At 40.9% G+C, this 23709-nt stretch overlaps 1 protein-coding gene across 1 annotated transcript in view; it reads left to right on the top strand.

Moving 5' to 3' along the window:
- The window catches only part of OVOL2 (ovo like zinc finger 2), a 32632-nt gene extending 15801 nt beyond the window's left edge, over positions 1-16831 (top strand). The window contains exons 3-4 of the mRNA XM_082252354.1: positions 6927-7113; positions 16146-16831. Coding sequence (XP_082108480.1) covers positions 6927-7113; positions 16146-16471 — 513 coding nt within the window. The 3' untranslated portion in view covers positions 16472-16831. The remainder of the gene's footprint in view (positions 1-6926; positions 7114-16145) is intronic.
- Positions 16832-23709: the final 6878 nt, after the last annotated feature.

Genomic DNA, 23709 nt, shown 5'->3' with positions numbered 1-23709 from the left:
TTATAGGAATATAACTATGCATAAAGTAGAGACAGGGAACAATGAAACAAAATTAATAAAGAAAAAAAAATGTTTTTAGATATCACTTAAAAATGTAAAGAATTTAAAATATTTATTGACAATTATACCAATGATGTGGATTTATATTTAATTACAATCATATTGGAACCTAAGCTCATAAAAAAAAAAAGTCTATAAGGTTGTGTTGAACTGTATATGAACAGTGAAAATTTTGTATTTTTACTGGATTTTGTCAATGGAATAGCCAAGGTTTGCCATGGCTTGTCTGCTGACTTTTGATTAGATTTTTTTGTGCAATTGTAAATAACATTTATTATGGGGCATGTTTCTGATGCTTGCAGGGTTATTTAATTCCCTTTGAGTCCATTTTTTGTTTGTTTTCGTAGAAATTTTTATTTCTGCTTTTTGTTCTATGAAGTGGTCAAGAAAATATTGACTCACCTATTCTACAAAATAGGTGAGTCAATATATATATATATATAATATACTTGGTGCCATGTTCCTAGCTGCTGCTATGTAGTGTGATTTCTATTACTAGTTGCTTTTGTGGCTACTAGTTCATTATTCTATTATTTGTGATGATGAGAATCAATGTGAAACTGCTACATGTACAATATTATAGCCTTGATGTTTCTGAAGAGTTGGGTGTTACTTAGATATAGAGTTTGTAAAATGTTATGTATACAGAAACCTTTTCTTTTAAATTTATTACAAAGTATCCAGTACTCCTCTTCAGGGGATTGCTGCTGGTGGGTGAACCCTGGAGCCTTTGATCACTATGTGTTTTTCCTTTTACAATTCAATGATCAGTTAAAAAGGACCTGTTTTGTATATGGTTTTCAGCAGGTACTATACTACTTTAAAATAGTCTGCTTGTAAACAAACAAAAACAAATAAAAATAAAATAATACACATGTTGTTTAGTTGACAAATAAAAATAAATAAATAAAAATTATATATATATATAATATTATTATTATTATTATTGAAAAAATAGTCAGTGATATATCACTGATTTTTTTTTTTTCCAAGTGCTTTACAAACAAATAAAGTAGAACTATAGGCAAAACCTTTTTTTTTTTTCTTTGGATAAGGCAAGGGAGGGTTATAACCCCTGTCAGATTTGTTTTCACCATCTGTGTCCCATTGCCGAACAGAAAAAATTTGGAATTTTCTTTTACTTTAACTTTCAATGCCTCCTTAATGGGGGCACTGACAGCAATAAAAACTGACAAGTGTTCTAATCCCCATATCCAAAACTAAAAAAAAGTTGTCTTTAGTTATACTTTAAAGCATTCAAAAAGTCCAATTTTTTTTTTTTTTTTTTTTTTAGAAGAAGAAGAATAGCAAACAAGTTATACTTACCGGCTCTGCGCAAAGAGCAGCCCAGAACCTCATCTTCTGGGTTCCCATTCTGGAGCTTTAGGCTCCTCCTCTTCTGAGTGCCCCCATAGCAAGCTGCTTGCCCTGGGGGCACTTATGTGGGCTCCATCTTGAGCCAGGCTGTGTGTGTCTATTGACACACACAGTGGAGCTCGGCCCTATCCCCCACTCTCTGCTCACCTTTGACTGACAGTAGTAGGAGCCAATGGTTCCAGTTTCTTCAGCCTGTGAGAGAGAGAGAGAGAGAGAGGAGAAATAAGAGATGACTGGCAGATGCTGGATGGATGAAATCAGGTAAGTACTGGGGGTGGGGGGCACAGGGCACATAGAAAAGCATTATTTTTGATGTGCTCTCTTCACACCACAACTCCAATCACAATTAATAACCAGGAACCAACCAGCATAGTTCTTGAAGTTTTTTTTTTTTTTGTAAACAACCTTCTCCCAGCCCCTGGTATTACGGAATTTTTTTTTTAAATAGTTTTTTATATTTTACTATTTTATAGTCGATTTATCCTGTAATTTTAATAAAAAAAAAAAAAATCTAAATAGGATATTTTTCAAAACTACTAGATAAAAATCTTAACCTCCTTAAATGGGCTTTAATGCAGGGGGGCAGAGTGTATTCCCAATCACATGACTGCTGTGACTGGATCTCCCAGTGGTCACATTATTAGGAGGCTGTCTCACTGGCTCCCAATCAGAAGCTGTGAATGAGAGCTATTGGAGTCAGCTCGGCCAGTGTGCTGTGAATGCGCTCGCGGCACACACCCAGTGTTGGATTCATAGGCGTGCGTGCCGGGTGCTCCTGTGCACACCCTAATCACCCTGTATGCTGCCAATCCCCCCCCCCCGCTTCCTGGTGCTCCCTGTCTCTCCCCCCCCCCCCACAGCGCTGCCAGCTTCCCTCCTCTCCTCTTCCACCCACTGCTGCAAGGGATTTTTCAGGATGGATGAATGAACACAGTGAGTGATCCGTACTGATCGCTCCTGTGTCCTTTCTAACTGAAGCATAGTACACGATTTACTATGCTTCAATTTGTGAATCAACAGGAAGCTGCTCAGCACAGAGCACTTCCCATTCATTCACTGTTCAGTGCAGCCGAGGCGGCAGAGAAAGGGCCTGGGGAAGCTTTGTCCTCAGTCCCTTTTTCTATGTTTAGATATTTCACCAAAGCCCCCCCAAGGGGCTCCTAAAAAAAAAAACTGTAAAAAATAATAAAAACTGACACAATCCACTGTGCTACTGACACCAATCTTTGCTCTGCTGGCACCGTCCTCTGCTCTGCTGATATACATGCATATGTGTTTGTGCTCTAGGGTGCACACGCTAATTGGATTTGTAGGGAGGCAAAAGGGACAATCGCCCCGGGCCCCACTGCCAGACTTCCCTTATTAAAAAAAAATAAAAAATAAAAATTAAACTTATTTTCCCTTGAGACTTCAGTAGTGTATTAGTTGAGGAAATTGTCCAGCCTTTGCCAGGCTCCAGCCATGTCTCACTCCATCTCAGCAGGCAGTTTTACACGATGAAGGGCTTGACAGCTTGATACCTTTCCAGGTGTTAATGGAGCTCCTAGAATATATTTGAGCATGATGGTCACCAACTGTTTGGGAGAAAGGTTGTTGAGCAAATTGACACTGATAAAGCATTATCTGAGAATCACAATGACCCAGGAAAGACTAAAGTTGAATACACACTATACAATTTACTTTAGATTTTTTCCCTTTTTAGACTTCCCAAAACCCATATAATATGAGGTCAAACCTAAACCCTTTTGATTTGTATGAAATCAGGCAGGCCCTTGCACTACATAGTTCAAGGGAAATCTAAAGGAAATCTACCAACAAAAGTTGTATAGTGTGTATCCAGGGTTGATTTACTAAAACTGGAGAGTGCAATATCTGGTACAGCTCTGCATAGAAACCAATCAGCATTCAGATTTTTTCTTTTTGTGCTGATTGGCTCCCTCCAGTTTTGGTAAATCAACGCCTTAGGCTGGCTATATTTTATACAGTTTATATGTACAATTTTCCTTTAGATTTGTCAATACCCATATAATATGAGGTCGAACCTAAACACTTTTAATTTTGTATGCAATCAGGCAGACCCTTTCACTACATAGTTGAAGGTAAATCTAAAGGAAATTGAATAAGAAACTTGTATAATGTATGGCCAGCCTTAGGCTCCACTCCGTTCACACTTGTGCAAATTTGATGGGACTTTTACACTCTCTGGCACTCAAGCTGCGTCAAAGTAGTGCAGGAACCTTTTCAAAGTTGCTGTGACTTTGTAAGTCACATAAATTTGAATGGGCTCCATTGAAATCAATGGGCTGACTTTATGTGTCCAAAGTCGGATGATAAGTCACATAAGTGTGAATGAAGCCTAAGTGTTCTAAGTGTCCTCCAAGATGATACAGTTTGATGAGTTAGTTAAAGGCTTCGCAGATGCTAAATGCAGGAAGAACGCCTTTTTATAAATATTGTAGTGTGATGCATAACTGTGATGTATGACTTGCCAGTTCCAATTACCTGTGTAATGTGTATTCCTACAGTTCATAAAATTGAAAAAAATAAAAATAAAAATTAGACAAGTGACTTCTTCGGAACCTAACTTAAATTTTCTGTAGGACAAATGTGTTTTATCAGTTTTTTATTTGTCATATATAGTCATTTCTATGTTGAGGGGCCCCTGAACTTGAAGTGCCCCTGGCCCCTCCAGGTCTAAATCTGACTGCATACAACCTCATATGGGCGTTTAAAGAGGAGTTCTGCCCCCCTACCAAAAAATTAAAAGTCAGTAGCTACAAATACTGTAGCTGCTGACTTTTAATATTAGGACACTTACCTGTCCAGGGATCCCGCGATGTTGGCACCTCAGATGATTTTCCAATCCGCTCTCAGGTGCTGCCGCCACCATTTGTTCTAGGGAAATCCGGCAGTGAAGCCTTGTGACTTTACAGCTGGTTCCCTACTACGCATGTGTAAAGCACGCTGCGCTTTGTGCATGGCCCCGCAGCGGAGGAAGGAAGAGGGGGGCCGAATCTCCTCCTAGGGACCTCGCCGCGGCGAGGTCTCCTAGAAGTGGGGACAGGTAACTGTCCAAAACTGGTACCCTCTCCCCCCTGAAAGGTGCCAAATGTGGCAGCAGAGGGGGAGAGGAAGCAAACAAGCAGAGCTTCCGCTTTTGGGTGTAGCTCCGCTTTAAGGAGCACCTTTCCTGCTGTTGCTTATATGCATTATGTGGTTGGGAAGAGATTTGTAAAAAATGTATTAGGGTAGGCAAATAATTGTAGTGTTATTAAAGGGGAAGTCCACCCTAACAATAAAATCTCTACATCTACAGACATCCACGATCTAACACTAACCTATCTAGCCCTGTAGAGAAGAAATCAGTATACTTACCTTTTTGTTTTTGAAGCCGATCCGACCTGATCTTCAGTGGCGGAAGCTCTGCAGAGGACACAGCCGACAACAGCAGTGAAATGAATGGGAGTCTTACTATGGGGCTTCCATTGTCGGCTGCCTCCCCTACAGATGCCTACACAGCGAAGCTGACAGCTCAGTGTGGGACCGGACCAGGTTGAAAAAAGGAATGTATACTAATTTCTTCTTTACAGGGTTAGATAGGTTAGTGCTAGATTGTGGATGTCTGTAGGTGTAGAGATTTTAGTGTTAGGGTGGACTTCAAAATCTTTAAAGCTTATCTCTGGGAATTAGACAAAGTCTATCCTTGCAGTAAGGCACTCTACACTGGAAAGGATTATTTAGTCTAGGGGTGCAGGGATAAGGTGTATTACTAAAGCTGGGCATAGACAGTGTTTTTTTTTTTTCAGCCAGAGGGCTGAACAAAAATGCTCCAACAGATTCTTCCATCCACACAAATGAGGTGGATGAAGAAACCCTCCACTCACCAGGCAGGAGGAAGACCCATGCACAGATCAAAATTCGGCCAGTCCCTGCTGTACTGACCAGATTTTGATATATTTTTGCCAAGATTTACCCTATCCCTTAGTTCAGCTTCAGGTCTGATCTTCCCTACCGGAAGTTTCAGGCAAACTGGCTGGTCCCTCGGGGCCATCACATACACTGCAGGGCTGTTATCCTTGCACTGTATGTAGAGGAGAATTTTCGAGAAGTGGCAGCACTGGACCGGTAACATGGATGGAGAAAGCCTGCTGGAACCAGGAAAAGTCTAGGTACTTATGACCCTAACCCCACACCCTTAGATAAGCATTTCGCCAAGGGTAAATTTTGTCTTATTTTGCAGAGCTTAGCTCCCCGGGGCAGCAAGGGGGTGGTATAAGCAGGTGGTTTAAGCTGACGTTTCTCCACCCCTCGACTGCACCTTAAAAAAAAAAAAATGAAACTACATCACATTTGGGCAGTACCAGCACTGAACACAGGGGTGTTAAAACTTCAGCTAAACCCCCTGAATCAGTGGGAGACAGCCCATATACATGTAGGGGGTCCAGGCATCCCAAGGGGCCCAGATCCCCAACCAACAAATTTTTCTGCTGTGTAGTAGCATTGGAGCTGACTGAATTTTTAAGCACTCGGCCAGTAGGGGGCCCTGTAAGTTGCCCAAGAAACGCACCTGCGTCGATCGCAATTTATGGCGAGACAATCCACCACCCAACTGCAGCTGGGTGGATGGATAAGTGTGACTATTGGGGAATTATAGTGTTCTTATAGTAGAGCTATATGTCTAATGTCTGTTAAAAATGTCTTATCTGTATGGTTTTAATGAATATTTTTCTTGCACAATAAAATCACACTATATGTGCTTTTAAGGTACCTTTCAAAGTCCTCTATCTAGTTTGTTAGAAACAAATTTGTACATTTAAGAAAAAAGGGGCAGAGAGCTGAAGTTACACTCTGCAAAGCTCAGTGAGGAGAGCTCTGAGAGCTGATTGGAGGGAAGAGATATGCCCTCCTCCACACAGCACACACAAACATAGCTGAGGCTGTCAATCAGCTGGAGCTACCCCCCCCCGTCACCATTTTCCTCTTGGTGTCAGGAAAACTTGTCAGAAGTGATACATGCTGATAGCAGAAGACTGAGGCAGCAGACAGAAATGAGACTTAGTGCTCTGGATTGAGACAAGTACACACTATAGAGGGATATGCTTTGTTCATATTTTATGTCTGAGGTTTACAACCACTTTAAAACAGGAGGGGAGGACGTGACCTATCACCTCCTCGTCTGTCAAACACCCTCTGAGACCTGCCGCAGATCACTTTTCAAAGAAGCAGCAAGGGCTGCCGCACATAACGAACCCTAACCGACACATGCTACTAAATTTGGTGTGGGCATCTATGCATCAATGTCCTCTGGTCCTGAAGGGGTTAAGGTAATTATTTGTCAAAAGAGATACCTATACATTTAAAAAAATCAATCAAACCTCCAACAGGACTATGTTTATATAAAAATGGAAATCAAGGAATAATTCAGATCTTTTTTCTACAGGACGCCATTGTGTTTGGGTACAGTCCTATTTACTTGTCCATTGTTTTAGGTCACCAGCGGAACACTCAGCGAGGATATTTATAGCTGTGACATCTGTGGTAAAGGCTTCCGCTTGCAGCGCATGCTTAACCGTCATCTCAAGTGCCATAACCAGGTTAAAAGACATCTCTGCACCTTCTGTGGCAAAGGGTTCAATGACACCTTCGATCTGAAGAGACATGTAAGGACTCACACAGGTAAGCACATTCCAGCACTGGACCTTTTCTCTTTGGCCCCCTCTGCAGGTCACATAGGAAATTACACACGCACAGTTCTCGGTTAACCTCCTGCACACTCATAGGGCTCATGCACACTCATAGGGCTCATGCACACAGGTCATGCACACAGGTGTAATATGCTGCATTCTATCATTTATACAGATCTGAATGTAGCCGTGTTGTATGTTATGGGCTCATTCACAGATCTACATTTCAGTGTTTATAGCTGCATAAACCAAAACCAGAAAATTCTGTCTCCCCAATCTGATTTTGACTGTATTTTACACTGTATGCATTTGTGCAAATGTTTACATGCATAAATAATCCATATGAGCCTCAGCCTGGTCTGAAATGTAATGTGTTGGCCTTCGGTCATTCTCGAAAGCTAAAGGCCAAGGTCATTTTTCACATGCGCTGCTGCTGCTTAATACAAATTGATATGTACATCTTGTCCTGAATGAGCCATGTATGTAGTGGCACGGGTGCAGCATTATATCATCCTTTATTCACACCTATGCAGTTTGCTTTTGAGTGTTTTTTTGCAGTGCTTTTTTCACCTTGATTTTGCTGCGATTTGCAATTTTTATTCTTTTTTTTTTTTTTTTTTTTTTTTTTGACAAATTTGTTGGGCAGATTAAAAAATGCAAAATTTACAGTAAAAATACACTTCATGCTTTCCTGCAGCTTCTCCATTGAAGTCTATTAAACCAGAAATGCAAAAAAAAGTGCACCGTTTTGCATTTAAAAAAGTCCCTGACTCTTTCCAAAAATGCAGAGGCACAAAAATGCGATGTGAACGTGTTCGATAGGAACTCATGTTAAAAGAATGTCCTGCAATTCTGCAAAAAGCATGAAAATCTGCATTGATGTGAATAGAGTCTAAGGCCGGGTTCACATATGTCCGGCTGCAGTTTGCAGTCCGGTGTCCTGTGCGTTTGTGTTCACCGGTTCAGGTGCGCTTCAGGTGCAGATTTTTCCCTGAATTTGCACCTGAACCAGACCCAAAAATGCACAGGACCCTTTTCAAATTTGCACCGCAGCCACCCTGGACATATGTGAACCAGCTCCATTGAAAGTCAATCACAGTCACATGTTATGCGATGCAGTGTAAAACGCATCCAGTTCGCATATATGTGAACCCAGCCTAAAGGAGAAGTATGGGAATCGAAAAAAATTGAATAAAATAAAAACATCCTAGCCTCCATGCTGCAGCCTCAGGCTCTAAGCCAGGGGTAGGGAACCTATGGCTCGTGAGCCAGACGTGGCTCTTTTGATGGCTGCATCTGGCTCGCAGACAAATCTTAAATAAAAGGGGGTGTGTCTGGATGTGAGCCACGCTGGACGCGTAGTCCCAGAGCTCCCCCGCATCTACCACTCAATCCAGTGCCATCCGCATAGCTGTGCTCGGTGCCAAGGAGATTTCTGCACCCATCGACGGTACACTTTGTGGGCTACCCACCGCTACCCTCAATTTGTCCCTGGGTGACCGGATTGCCACGCTACGGACCCCGCAGCCTACTCGCGGTACCGCCGCCGGCTCGTGTGCTGTGCATCTGAGGGCCTTGTCAATCACCGCCCGGTAAGGAGACCTGCCATCCACTCCCTGTGCCCCGACAGACACGATCTCCTTCCCCTCAGACACCCAGGGACCCGCGGGAGCTGCCTCTCACATCCACTTCTGAGGCCTTCGGTGGCCGGCCGCCATTTTCTCAGAGCCTATACTCACCTCCATAACTGCAGGCGCTTCACCACTCCGGCCTCATGGCATACCTGCCTGCTTTGCTCTCTTCCCGACCGGACTCCAGGCACTTTCACACGGCTCCATCTACTCACTGTATAGCTGCGGCCCATGAATATGAATATTAAATAAAGGTTCCCGACCCCTGAAATATAGTGTATGGCTCTCACGGAATTACATTTGAAAATATGTGCTGTTCATGGCTCTCTCAGCCAAAAAGATTCCCGACCCCTGCTCTAAGCTCAAGAACTGAAAAAATATATGATTGCTGACTGCCCAGTTCTCAGGCCACTCTGAGCAGAGAGCAGTGACTGTCAGTCACCGCTCTCCACTTATATACTTCCAGCACTCACTGGAGTACTGGGCAGGGAGGGGGTGGGAGTGGCTGGCTCCAGCTCTCAGTGGTGTGCTGACAGACTGAGCCAGCTGCCAATCAGGATTCTGGGTGGATCCCAACAATATGGTAGAGATCCACTGAGATCCAGGAGTGGGTCTGTGACATCAACCAACAGTGGGCTTTAGTCCTACAGACTGTCAGTGTAAGCGGTCTGTCCGTACATTGTATGAGCAGACAGTTTCACTAAGACAGGGAGAATCAACAAAATACCTAGAGCGCTCAACAGCTCCCTGGTAGTTCATTGAGAACTGCAAGCCAATGGCTGCAAAGGATGTCCAGTACCTGTAGTGCGTTCATTCACAGATCGGCCATGAGGGGCTCCATTGTTTTTAAATAGTGACAGCAGGTATGGGGAGAAGATCCCTCACCTGCTGTCACAGAGAGGACTCTGATTGGAGAGTGGCTACATGCTCCATCCTAAAAACTAGTAGAACAGGTAACGTTGGCAAAGTTGAACTTCTCCTTTAACATTATATAGAAGGGGACAGCTATGTGATATGTTTAAGCAACTAAAACGGTGAGGAGCAATTTTTTTAAAATATTTTATAAGATTTAATATGTGAATAGGAACATGTAACAAAAATAAACAGGTGTTATCCAAATTTGGCTGTAAAAGTCAAAATATGGTTTCTTCAAAGCGGTGTTAAACCCAAAACCAAAAATGTAATGTAATAATAATGGCAGCTCACCAATCAGATGTGGTGGTTGCATTTGTTGTTTTTTTTTTTTATTTTTTTATTTTTTTATTTTTTTAGGCTTTTTTTCCTGGTGATCTGGAGCACAGGGGCAGCTTTGGACAGCAGCATTGTCAGTCTGGGGGGAGGGGAGTGTTGGATGTTCTAGCAGATTTAGATACACTAACAAATTGAAGCCAAACTCCAGCTGATGCTTTATAATCCATTACAGCAAACAGTTTTTGCCTTTTTGGGATAAAGGTGTGACATAAATTTAGAAAGCTGAAAGTTTTAGGCAGCTCTGCTAGTGTTAAATGGTTTGTCCCATACCTGTAACTGCAAGAGAGCTTTTCTGTTAAAAAACAACAGACTTACTGTCTGGATTACCAGATAAAAATAGAAGAAATAAAGCCACGACATCAAAGAATTGGCAGGCTGCAATATACCGCTTTAGGAATGGAATATATCCATCTTCTTTGTTCTATTGTTTGTAAATCACTCCCACTGTGATCGTGCCGCGCATGTGACAGATTTGTTTTAGAGATTGGCACACAGGCAGTAAAAAAAAAAAACCTAAAGCCAGCCAACCAGATGAACTTCCTTGAAAACTGCGGAAAGGCAACCCTTGCCCTCTTTTTATCTTGCAGCTCAAGGTGTATTAGATGCTAAATGCCTGCACTTGAGTAAACTATCCCATCCTGGTCATATTACTGATAGCACAGTGTATTGCCAGGCACAGCATTGCAAAGGTTACTGCTGCTATATTTCCCAATAAATTCCAACGTGATCCTCTAACCCATCTTAAAGTATATGTAAACCCTCACCTTGTAAAACAACCCATTCAGTTTAAAATCAAAATGAAAGGCAAACCATTTGTGTAAAGATATAAAAAAACAACATAACTACCATTTTTTTAATAAGTGATCACATACCTTCTGTTCTAAGATTCAAAAGGAGCTCAGAGAGCTGGAGAAGGAGAAATCGCTCAGCAACATGGCTCTGCAGGGCAAAGGGGGGGGGGGGGGTGTTAGCACTAGTCTGATCATTGGAATAGAGCAGGCTGAGTTTCCAACATAGCCAGAACACTAACCATGCTATGCTCTTATGCTTAGTTTGGTCAGTTTTTAATAGGAAAGCAGAGGGACTGGCAGGAGCACCAATGATTTCACACAAAGGAAGCAATACAAAGTGTAACAGGAGACTTTTCATACAAGTACATGGTACAGTGGGCATATATCAGGAATATAAGATGTTGGGTTTACATAATCTTTATTGTGATTCTTTTATGCCTTTCTTTTGGTTATATTTGTTAGGTGTATCTTGGATATATTTGGTAGGTATATTTGTAAACCAATCTTCTAGGGCCCTTTCACACTGGGCAGATCTGTTTGAACAGAATTCTCTTGCTCAGCGGGGATCGATTTGCTGTCCAGAGAAGGGCAACAAAAATAATTAGGGGAATGGAGGACATCAGCTATGAGGAAAGACTACAAGCATTGAACTTATTCTCTCTGGAGAAGAGACGCTTGAGGGGGGATATGATATCAATGTACAAATACTGTACTGGTGATGACCCGAGCATAAGGAACAAACTTTTCAGAGAAAGGGAATATAATAAGACACGTGGCCACTCACTAAAACTAGAGGAAAAACGGTTTAACCTTAAAATACTTAAGGGGGTTCTTCACTGTCAGAGCAGTAAGGATGTGGAATTTGCTTCCACAAGCAGTGGTATCAGCAGGGAGTATCGATAGTTTCAAAAAACTATTAGATGGGCACCTTAAAGACCACAACTTACAGGGGTATACAATGTACTAACACACACACACATCATAGGTTGAACTGGATGGACTGATGTCTTTTTTCAACCTCACAAACTATGTACATCTATTTCCCAAAGACAACCTCTGGATGTGATGCTGAGCATGTGCACTCAACTTCTTTGGTCGACCATGGCGGGGCCTGTTCTGAGTGGAACCTGTCCTGTTAAACTGCTGTATGGTCTTGGCCACCATGCTGCAGCTCAGTTTCAGGGTCTTGGCAATCTTCTTATAACCTAGGTCATCTTTATTAACAATGATATGTGTGGGGTGTACTCCCTTTTGTTGCCAGCGGTTTAGACATTAATGGCTGTGTGTTGAGTTATTTTAAAGGAACAGCAAATTTACACTGTTATACAAGCTGTACACTCATTACTTTACATTGTAGCAAAGTGTCATTTCTTCAGTGTTGTCACATGAAAAGCTATAATAAAATATTTACAAAAATGTGAGGGGGTGTACTCACTTTTGTGAGATACTGTATATAGACAGTTTACTATGCTTCAGTGATGAATGGACACAGGAGTGATTGGTACTGATCACTCACTGTGTTCATTCAGGAAAGAAGGGAAGCTGGCAGCGCTGTGGGGGGAAGGGGCTCACGGGGGTGCCGAGAACAGATGGAAGGGGCGCATGTGCTAGAACCAATCTCCTTGCAGTGCAGCCGGAGAGAGGGAGAGGAGGAGAAGCTGGCATTGGGAGACAAAAGAAGATCGGTGTCTGTAAAAAGACAGTACAGCCGGCCCCCCTTTTGAACTGATGGGACCTGGGCCCAGTACAGGAGGGGTGGCTGTACTGCCTTATCAGTGGCTATATGTGTGTGTGTGTGTGTGTGTGTGTGTGTGTGTGTGTGTGTGTATATATGTATATGTATGTGTATATATATATATATATATATATATATATAAATAATATAGTGCCTTGCGAAAGTATTCGGTCCCCTTGAACTTTGCGACCTTTTGCCACATTTCAGGCTTCAAACATAAAGATATAAAACTGTACATTTTTGTCAAGAATCAACAAGTGGGACACAATCATGAAGTGGAACGAAATTTATTGGATATTTCAAACTTTGTTAACAAATAAAAAACTGAAAAATTGGCCGTGCAAACGTGCAAAATTATTCAGCCCCTTTACTTTCAGTGCAGCAAACTCTCTCCAGAAGTTCAGTGAGGATCTCTGAATGATCCAATGTTGACCTAAATGACTAATGATGATAAATAGAATCCACCTGTGTGTAATCAAGTCTCCGTATAAATGCACCTGCACTGTGATAGTCTCAGAGGTCCGTTTAAAGCGCAGAAAGCATCATGAAGAACAAGGAAGACACCAGGCAGGTCCGAGATACTGTTGTGGAGAAGTTTAAAGCCGAATTTGGATACAAAAAGATTCCCCAAGCTTTAAACATCCCAAGGAGCACTGTGCAAGCGATAATATTGAAATGGAAGGAGTATCAGACCACTGCAAATCTACGAAGACCTGGCCGTCCCTCTAAACTTTCTGCTCATACAAGGAGAAGACTGATCAGAGATGCAGCCAAGAGGCCCATGATCACTCTGGATGAAGTGCAGAGATCTACAGCTGAGGTGGGAGACTCTGTCCATAGGACAACAATCATTCGTATACTTCACAAATCTGGCCTTTATGGAAGAGTGGCAAGAAGAAAGCCATTTCTTAAAGATATCCATAAAAAGTGTCATTTAAAGTTTGCCACAAGCCACCTGGGAGACACACCAAACATGTGGAAGAAGGTGCTCTGGTCAGATGAAACCAAAATCAAACTTTTTGGCAACAATGCAAAACGTTATGTTTTGGCGTAAAAGCAACACAGCTCATCACCCTGAACACACCATCCCCACTGTCAAACATGGTGGTGGCAGTATCATGGTTTGGGCCTGCTTTTCTTCAGCAGGGACAGGGAAGATGGTTAAAATTGATGGGAAGATGGATGGAGCCAAATACAGGACCATTCTGGAAGAAAACCTGATGGAGTCTGCAAAAGACCTGAGACTGGGACGGAGATTTGTCTTCCAACAAGACAATGATCCAAAACATAAAGCAAAATCTACAATGGAATGGTTCACAAATAAACATATCCAGGTGTTAGAATGGCCAAGTCAAAGTCCAGACCTGAATCTAATCGAGAATCTGTGGAAAGAACTGAAAACTGCTGTTCACAAACGCTCTCCATCCAACCTCCCTGAGCTCGAGCTGTTTTGCAAGAAAGAATGGGCAAAAATTTCAGTCTCTCCATGTGCAAAACTGATAGAGACATAGGTGACTAAAGCCCCGTACACACGTACCGATGGTCGGCTTACAAATGTTCCTCTTTTCTCCCCGGGATGTCGGTGTCTGCTGAAAAGTGCAAAGACAGCACAAGGACAGCACAAGAATTTTGTCCGCCGACTGCAGAAGTGATGTCATGTAATGGTTAACTTTCCCTGTGTTTTCTATTTTCTGAGCATGCCCAGTCTTGCAAATCTGCGGTCTGTCGGCCGAATTGTGTACTGACAGGCGAACAATCGTCCGTTCTGGTGTCGGCATACAAATATTTTCATGTTTGCACGAAAGACTTTTGTCCGCGGATTGTGCGCAGACATCTGTCGGAGGCACCATACTAACACGCGTACAATCGGCAGATCCTTCGTCCACCGACGTTTGTATGCCGACGATCGGTACGTGTGTACGGGCCTTTACAGCTGACTTATCGCAGCAAAAGGTAGCGCTACAAAGTATTAACTTAAGGGGGCTGAATAATTTTGCACGCCCAATTTTTCAGTTTTTTATTTGTTAAAGTTTGAAATATCCAATAAATTTCGTTCTACTTCATGATTGTGTCCCACTTGTTGGTTCTTCACAAAAAATGACAGTTTTATATCTTTATGTTTGAAGCCTGAAATGTGGCAAAAGGTTGCAAAGTTCAAGGGGGCCGAATACTTTCACAAGGCACTGTGTGATATATATATATATATATAGTATAGAAAATAATCAGCCCCTTTAAAATAATCACATTTTGTTGCTTTGCAGCCTGAAATGAAGACAGACACGGTTTTTGTTTTATCCAGCTGTATTTACTAGTGCAACTTAACATCCAAGCTAAAGATAAAATGCCAACATGTCATAAAGAAAAAAAAAAACTGAATCTCTGAGATGGAAAAAGGATTGCCCCCCCCCTCCCTCATGTCTGTATTTTGTTGGACCACCTTTTTCTTTAATTACAGCCTTTAGTCTGTTGGGATATTTATCTACTAACTTTGCACATCTAGACTTTGCAATATTTTCCCACTCTTCTTTGCAGAACTGCTCAAGTTCAGTTCAATTTGATGGTGACCGTTTGTGGACTGTATTCTTCAAGTCATTCCACAGAATTTCAACGGGGTGTAAGTCTGGCCTCTGACTAGGCCATGCAAGCACATTCACCTTTTTCTCCTTTACACCACTGTGTGGTCATTTTTGCTGTGTGTTTTGGGTCATTCTCATGTTGGAAGGTAAACCTTCTTCCCATTGACAGCTTTCTGACACGGGGCAGCAGATTTTCCTCAAGAATTTGATGATATTTTGCCCTATATATATATATATATATATATATATATATATATATATATATATATATATATATATATATATATATATATATATATATATATATATATATATATATATATAAAACCAGTAAAAATCCGAACACGATTCTAATCTTTCCACAAACAAATTAAATAAAATAAAGTTTAGGCTTTATATACACTTTTGAGGATGTTTTATAGGCTCCTAATACCCCATATTTGTGATCATGTAAGGGTCGTACAACTCTTATGTAATCAATAGAATCATGTGGGCACAATATGCAATGTGTGTGTAACATGTTTATGACCATAAGCCCCTTTTTAATGTGTTTTTTTCTTTTTTCTATAAAAAGTATTGTATATGAGTTTATGTACAGCTGTAAAATTGTAATAAATTTTACCAAATAGATGGTGCTTCTTCCAGATACAAGAAGGCGTTTTATATATAGCCTGATCATAGGGTTTTTTTGATTGTATACGTTCCGAGAGGGAAAATATGCTTTCTTTTGTCACCAAGACAGAATGTGATGAGAAAACCACATTATATGGTCACCAGAGCAAGAAGTAGGGGTAAATGTTTCCATGGGGACACCTGATCACTTTCTATGAAGAGAATTTTGTAGAGATTTTTCTCTCACTTCTGTTGCATCTGGTGAAGTGGAGGGAGATTTTTCCTATTGCACACAAACAGCAAAAAATAAATAAAAATGGTAGTTTTGATCCCATACTTATGTATTAAAATTGTATTTCTATTTTTGTAAGTCCTTCAAAATGGCTTTGAATAACATTACACATATTTTACCATTTTTTTTTTTACAGGAATTCGTCCTTACAAATGTGAGATCTGTAATAAAGCCTTTACCCAGCGTTGTTCTCTGGAATCTCACCTTAAAAAAATTCATGGGGTGCAGCAAGGCTTCGCGTACAAGCAGAGGAGGGACAAGTTATTTGTTTGCGAGGAGTGTGGCTACACCGGACCCTCCCAGGAGGATTTATACCTTCACGTTTACAACAGCCATCCTGGCAGCGCCTTTCTTAAGAAAACCACTAAAAAACTGGCAGCCCTTTTGCAACACAAAATCACATCGGTGCTGCAGGTCAGTCCCACAAATGAAGAAGAAGAAGAAGAAGAAGAAAAACAGTGAAAATGAAATGGACCTCGTGTGCAGAAATGTTTACATGGCGTGTGAACTTTTCTAAATTTTGTATATTGCCTATTTTATTACTTAGACAAAGGCAGAGGGATTTTTATTGTACAATTTAATGAATTACTGGACACAGCAAACTACCGATTGTTTGCTATATCAATGAGGGCTCCAGTATTCCTGAAAATGGGAATCCAGAGACTCTATGATGTACACACATAAGATAAAAAATCAATGCTGTAGACTAAGTGCCTCTGTAACTGCTGTTGTAAAAATGAGATTTATATTTACTTTGTACACTACTAAGGTTTTTTTTTTTTTTTTTATTGCATTCTTTTATATATAGAACAGGTGCTGGTGCCTTTTAATAAATGCAAAGTTTACATTTTTTGTTTGTCTTTTTTTTTAAATGTTGTTTTTTTTATCTTATCTGTAGGTATCATACATCATAGTCTGCATCAAAGCCCAACTCCAGCCCCGTTTTTGTTTTTTTTAGGTGTTGGATAGAGTAGGAAAGGGTAACATCTTCTGTCATGTTTTCATTGCTAAGGCTGGTCATCGATGTATCTTCTATTTTTTTTTTTTTCCGATCATCCAGCAGGCAGATCAGAAAAAAACGTAGATTCTCCTATCCACACAAGTAAAGTGGATGGAGAAATGCTCCCGGCTGTGCTATTTTTTTTTCGGACAGTGGGGACTTCTCCGCTGTCAGAAAACACTGGTCAGCACTGCAGCTGCTAATCAAATGAATATTTTCCAACATTCCCATTCGACATATCGATAGTTAGATCAACTTCTGTTGAGCGGGAATAGCCATAGATGATTCGATGTTTGGCTGGGCCCTGCTGAACTGGTTGAATTTTGATCCATCAATGGCCAGCTCAACAATAACCCAAAAAGGGGGGTTTACTATCCCTTTCTATCCCTGTGACACAAGTAGGAAATTAGGGTAATGAGTGTAACTGGGAAAGGGGAAAGAAAAGACAGCAATAAAAACCTAAAAAAAAAAAACAGAAACCCTTCCACTAATATACAGTAAAACCTTGGATTGAGAGTAACTTGGTTTGAGAGCGTTTTACAAGACAAGCAAAATTTTTTTTTTATAAATTTAGACTTGATAAACAAGCGATGTCTTGATATACAAGTAGCATCATGTCACAACTGAGTATAAAAGAGAAGAGAGGTGCCTCTAAGTGCAGCAATATGGTTACATTTAATGAAGGTACAATATTTAGCAACTCATGGTTGATTAAAACAGGCACATCTAAGTATGCAGGCATTTGGGTTAAATCTGTCCACATAGACCATCCTCCTCACCGCCATCAACGTCATCCCTTCCACGCTGCACTTCAAGCCTCGCTTTCAGATCGCTCTACTGCAGTGTAGACTTGCCGGTCACGACTGCAGACTGACGATGGTGAGAGCCGGCGGTGCGGAGGATGGTCTATGTGGACAGCTTTACCTTGGATGTCTGCATCCTTAGATGTGCCTCTTTTTTTCATCAACCATGTGAGTTGCTAAATGTTGAACCTTCAATAAATGTAACCATATTGCTACACTTAGAGGCACCTCTCTTCTCTTTTATACTCTGTAGCTCCTGCTGGATTTTGCATCTAGTCCCCTTGTGGAGGCTGCCATTTGTGGTTGGATATTTTTATGCTTACACAACCATTGCTATAATCTTTTTATATGGACTATAAACTGAAGGACTTATGAATAAATGGTTGTGGAACGAATCATCTGAGTTCCATTATTTCTTATTGGGAAATGTTCTTTTTATATACGAGTGATTTGGATTACAAGCATGTTTCCAGAAAGAATTATGCTCACAATCCAAGGTTTTACTGTAGGACTTCAGTATCTATCTACTTGGAAGTTCTGTTGAGTGCTTCTTTTTTTTTTTTTTTTTTGTTTTCCTATGTTTTTATATGTGCATGGTGCCACCTTTTTAGCCATACACTCACCCCATAGATGGATTATATAAGGTTTGTGCAGTGTGGTTTGATGTCTTACATGTAATAAAACATGGCATAGATTATAACTGTCAGGGAACTACCAATATCCTGGCGAATCAGCGAATTCGCGCATTGGCGTGAATGCGCATGCGCGCCCAAACACGGGCAAACGCAGTCATGAATGTGCGTGCGCCAATGCGTAATGGCGCTTGGCGCCAAACGGCCTATTTAAAGCCAGCAGCCACAACATCTAGTTGCTGGATGATCAACAGCCTCCCGTGTTCCCTGTGCCTTGTTTACCTGCTGATCTTGACTTCTCGTTGCCGACCCGGACTGTCTGACTTTGCTTCTCCTGGCTCCTGACCCCTTGGCTTGCTCTCGGATTCCTGTTGTCTTCTCCAATACTTGACCTCGGCTTGGCTCCTGACTTCGCTCCAGTATTTCTCCCAGTCTGTTCCTGTTTGCACCTTGTACCTGCCTGGCTTGCCAAAGTGTTCCAGACCTGCTTGGGACTTCTCAACAAGTTGGTTCCTGCTTCCATCCTGGTCATTCCAACCAGCAACCCGTGCTACTTCGGGCACAGCACTCCCTGTCCCACTTCCAGGGGTACTCTGCACCTAGCCGCAAGGGGAGCCCACTCTACACTCCGGCTTCGGATCAGGTACGTGACAATAACACTGTACCACGCTATTCTCATGTATGTGTTCCAACAAACAGAGAATTGAAAAGCTGTGCTAATCCAAAATAAACATATGAGTAAAAAAGACTAATCAACAAAAAATTAAAACTGAGCATATGAATAAGGTAAATGATTCAACCAAAATTCAATATCTCAATATCTGATAATGGCAGCCAGCACAAAAAGGATAAACCATATCCGCAAGCTACATAGAAAGAAAGCAGTGCAGCGCCTAATGATAAAAAGTAACATAAAAATATAAATTAATATATTTGATGAAACCAAATGAGAACAATAGCCATAAAAGGAGATAATAGACAGCAATCTCCCAAGGAAGTTCTTATAAGTTATATACACATGAATAGTATATGGTTACTTGTTAGAAATAAGACCTAGTCTCTGAATCATAATCATATAAGATTGAAGGAAGAGATGACCGGAAGCTGCTCCCACAATAGAATGATTGTCCACCACTATGTACATGTAGCCCCCCTATGCACATGCAGCACACCGCATACACTAACGCTCTACCATGGGTGGTAGTATGCTGTGTTGGTAAAAAGTTTTTTGTACGTTGGAAGGCCATAAAAATGAACAGGCTTTTACCACTTGCAATCACACAACACACCAAGGAGTGAATGGGCCTCTAAAGGATTTGTTGCGGTCTCTGTCCCTGTTGGAGAGCTGTTCCATCACATCCCGTAACCAGGATAGCAAATCAGAAAAAGGAAGAAGGTTATATATGTTTTTTTCAGACTTATTTGATCTATATCCGCCTTTCTTAACCAGGGTTCCTCCAGAGCTTGCTAGGAGTACCTTTTTTTTTAGATAAGTAACCACTGAAATCAATTTATTTTAGCTATCTGTACAGAGCATTCTTCCCAATGACCATCACCGTAATATACTGTGAGCTGTGGATATTCTAATTATTAGCTAGAGTTCTTGGAAAACTGGAAGGTATTTTAAGTGTTCATCCATGATAAAAAGGTAGAGAAAGGCTGATCTACATAATAAATTATGTGAAACGCTTTTCATTTATTGTGACCTGTAATGGAACTTAGAGCGCTTGTCAAAGCTAAGAGATGAGCAGATTTCCTCTGGCCCTAAAGGCTCGTACACACTTGACGAAAATCTGATTTTTCTCTCTCATGCTAAGTGGTCATATAACCGTTTTTAGTTGACACGAAATTTCTCGTCCAATTTTTTTTTTTTTTTGGGACATTTGTTCCTAGACTTCCGGGTCCTCTGCGACTTCAGATCATGCACGGTTTTTCGTATCCGATTTTTCGGGGGGGTGAAATGCGGTGAGGTCTTTGAAGGAAAGCTGTCTGAGGCCTTCCACATCCACACTGCAGTCGGGGCTGGGAGTGCGACTTCTTAATAGACAATACTTTTCATTGATGTCAAATGGTTGGATACTGTCATTAAAGTATATCCTATTAGCGTATGAAACTCTTTTTAATGCTCTTTGTGGCCCCAGTGTAGAGATTCGCCCACACTCGTCCTGTTGGTAGTGTTTCAGGAATAGAGAGGACAAGAAGTGAGGCAAAAATCATCATTTTTTTTTTTAAAGTAAAGTAGGGGAACACTAGAAGCTTTCCTGTATCAATGTTTTTTATTGAAACATTTTACAAAAAAGAATACAAAAGTTATGACAAAGAATGTGTATCTTCTGCAATGTGAAACAAAGTGAATGAGTGAATGGGTAAAAGTCCAAACATTTCTTTCTGGGTGACATTGTCACTGTGACAAGCAGTGAGGGAAATTATTGAGGTGTTAGACAGCAATAAAGAATTTTCAGAAAAAGTTTTTGTCACAGTAATCTTGTAAAACGGCTAGAAAGTTTCAGGGCTTCCAGAGGAACTCCTCCATCAAGTTGATGAGACATTACCCCAAGGGCCATGTGAGGGCCCAACGTGTGCTTGGTAGCTGCCTCAAGAGGTGTCACACTGGTGCTCTGCTATTTCATTTCTTTAGCAATAAAATAAAACCCCTCCTAAGGCTCCATTCACACCAATTCCTTTTTTTAAGCTTTTTACAGAAACTCAGGACATTATTTTTAACATGGGTTCAATGTTTCAATGTATTTTTGTGCCTCTGCGTTTTTGGAAAGGGTCAGGCAAAACGACGCTTTTTTTGGGTAAATAGAATTCAATGGAGAAGCTGAAGAAAAGCAAGTAGTGCGTTTTTAGTGCAATTTTGCAGTGATTTGCTTTTTTAAATTTGCCCAACCACAAATTTTACCTAAAAAAAAAAAACAAAAAAAAAACATAAAGTATTTTTTTTTTTTTTTTAACACAAAATCGCTGTAAAAACCTGCAAAAAGCACTGCAGAAACACTCAACAGCAACATGCATAGGGGTTAATGGAGCTTACTCTATATGGAAAATAAATAAAAAAAACAGTCCTTAACACTTTTCTGGATTTCTTCACAGAATTAGGTATAATTGTGTGCCATCTAATATTTAATTAACTGAGTTGATCAGATGCCTAGAACACAGAGGTGGAAAGCACTGCACATCGTATGAGATGACATAAAGGCAAATTATATGTAAATGTTTATGTCCTGCTGTCAGCATGTTTCTTGTAGAATCGGAGAAGAGATTTATGATCCGCATTGACATGAAATAAGCCAAAATGGAAATGACCATGTGTTTTGCTTTTAATCAGTAGGAAGTACCAATAAAGAGGAAATTGGGGTTAACGACAGTCACCCACATTCAGGTTTACCAAGACGATGTATTTACATCACACGATCAATTAACCAAGAAGAGGCTGCGCTGTAATCAATCCTGTACTGCCTTCCCTTGATCAAGACCCAGGAGGAAATGACCAGATATATGGTTCATTGCTTTGCAGCTAAATTTACTCTTGTCTTAACCTGAAAGCCCACATAATACAGATCCCTTTCTGGCTGAATAACGTTAAAGAAAAATTCAGTATAAAAGAATTACCCTTTCCACTTGAATCGAAGCTTATAATTTTTGATCGCGGATTTTTCATTATTTTATTTTTTTCAATAATCATTAATTTGGTTGCTAGAGATATTAAATTGCAGTAAGCAATATGTCTGCTCAGAACATGATTTCCATTCCTGGACTTTTTGTATAATCTGATTTTATTGACTTTTATAAAGGTTTAAAAGATATATTTAATAAGCGCTGTGCAAACTGTTGGCGCTATATAAATCCTGTATAATAATAAATCCTGTATAATATTTAAGTGTTTTTTCACAGATTAGTTTGGCTGTCATTTGTCGAATACAGCATGAAAATTATCTAAAAACTGATTGGTATCCTTCACATAATAAAAAACAGTAAAGCTGGATACACACTATACAATTATCTTTAATTTTTTTTCCTTTATGCCTCGTACACACGTTCAGATAATTGTACGAAAATAATCGCTTTCGACTTGATCGCACGATAATCTGATCGTTAGTACACAGCTTTCGACAGTCCAACAAAATCCGAAGGGACAAACATGAAAACTTCTGTCGTACGATAGCCTAGCGAACGACAATCGTTTAATCAGTACAGTGTGCGTCCGCTAAAAATCGATCGACAGGACTGCGCATGATCAGAAACACTAAAATAGCACAGAAGAAGCCTGGCTGCCATTGTTTTTCACCATCTGATACGTAGCTAAGCAACCAGGAAGCTTTTCCGGAATCGTACAAAAAAAATCCTATGTTAATGTGCATTGTTGAATTCAATACTAGTATTATGCAACATAATGCGAACGATAAGTCGTCTGATTATCTGAACGTGTGTACGAGGCATTAGACTTGCCAAAACCCTCTAATATGAGGTTAGACCTAAACACTTTCAATTTGTATGCAATCAGGCAGGCCCTTGCACTACATAGTTGAAGGTAATGATTCGTACACACGCACCGATTGTTGGCCGACCGATCGGCCGTCTTTTGTCCAGTGTTGTTGTGTTGGTTGAAATGTGCTCTAGACTGCACACAAATCTTATCGGCCAACAAAAACCAACTTCAGAAGTGATGTCATGTGATGGTTTACTTTCCGTGTGTTTTTTCATCTCTGAGCATGCCCAGTCTTGCTCATCACATTTTTGTCTGCCGAAATCTGTACTGACTGAAGAACAATCGGCCGTTCTGTTGACGGCCAACAAAAATTTTATAGCATGCACACCAGATTTTGTTCGGCCGAAAAGTCTGAGTCGGTTGTCGGAAGCATCATACTAACAAGCCGACAATCGGCCGATCGGACGTTGGCCGAAAATTCACAGCCAACAATCGTTGCGTGTGTACGAGGCTTAAAGTGCCATACACACTATAAGATTTTCTGAAGACTTTTTCCTTCAGATTTACCTTTTCTATCCACTTGCCGACTGCCGTCAGTATATTTACTGCGGCAGTCAGCCCCTCACAGGCAAAGTGAGGTAAATTAACGTCACTAGCCTGTGAGGCTCTCGGGAGCGAGCGCGCGCCGCCGGCGGCGCGCTCCTGCGCGGTCACGGACCCTCCCCCGGTCACTCGCGATCAGCGGGGGAGAGGGAGAAAGGCAGGCAGCTTGTGTAAACAAGCTGCCTGTCAGTTCTCCCTGTGTAGAAACACTGATCATACGGTTCTACTAT

Source organism: Pelophylax lessonae (genome assembly GCF_965119305.1).
Source record: "Pelophylax lessonae genome assembly, chromosome: 3".
Taxonomy (NCBI): domain Eukaryota; kingdom Metazoa; phylum Chordata; class Amphibia; order Anura; family Ranidae; genus Pelophylax; species Pelophylax lessonae.
The sequence above is the reverse complement of the archived record's forward strand: the minus strand, read 5'-3'. Positions and strand labels throughout refer to the sequence as shown.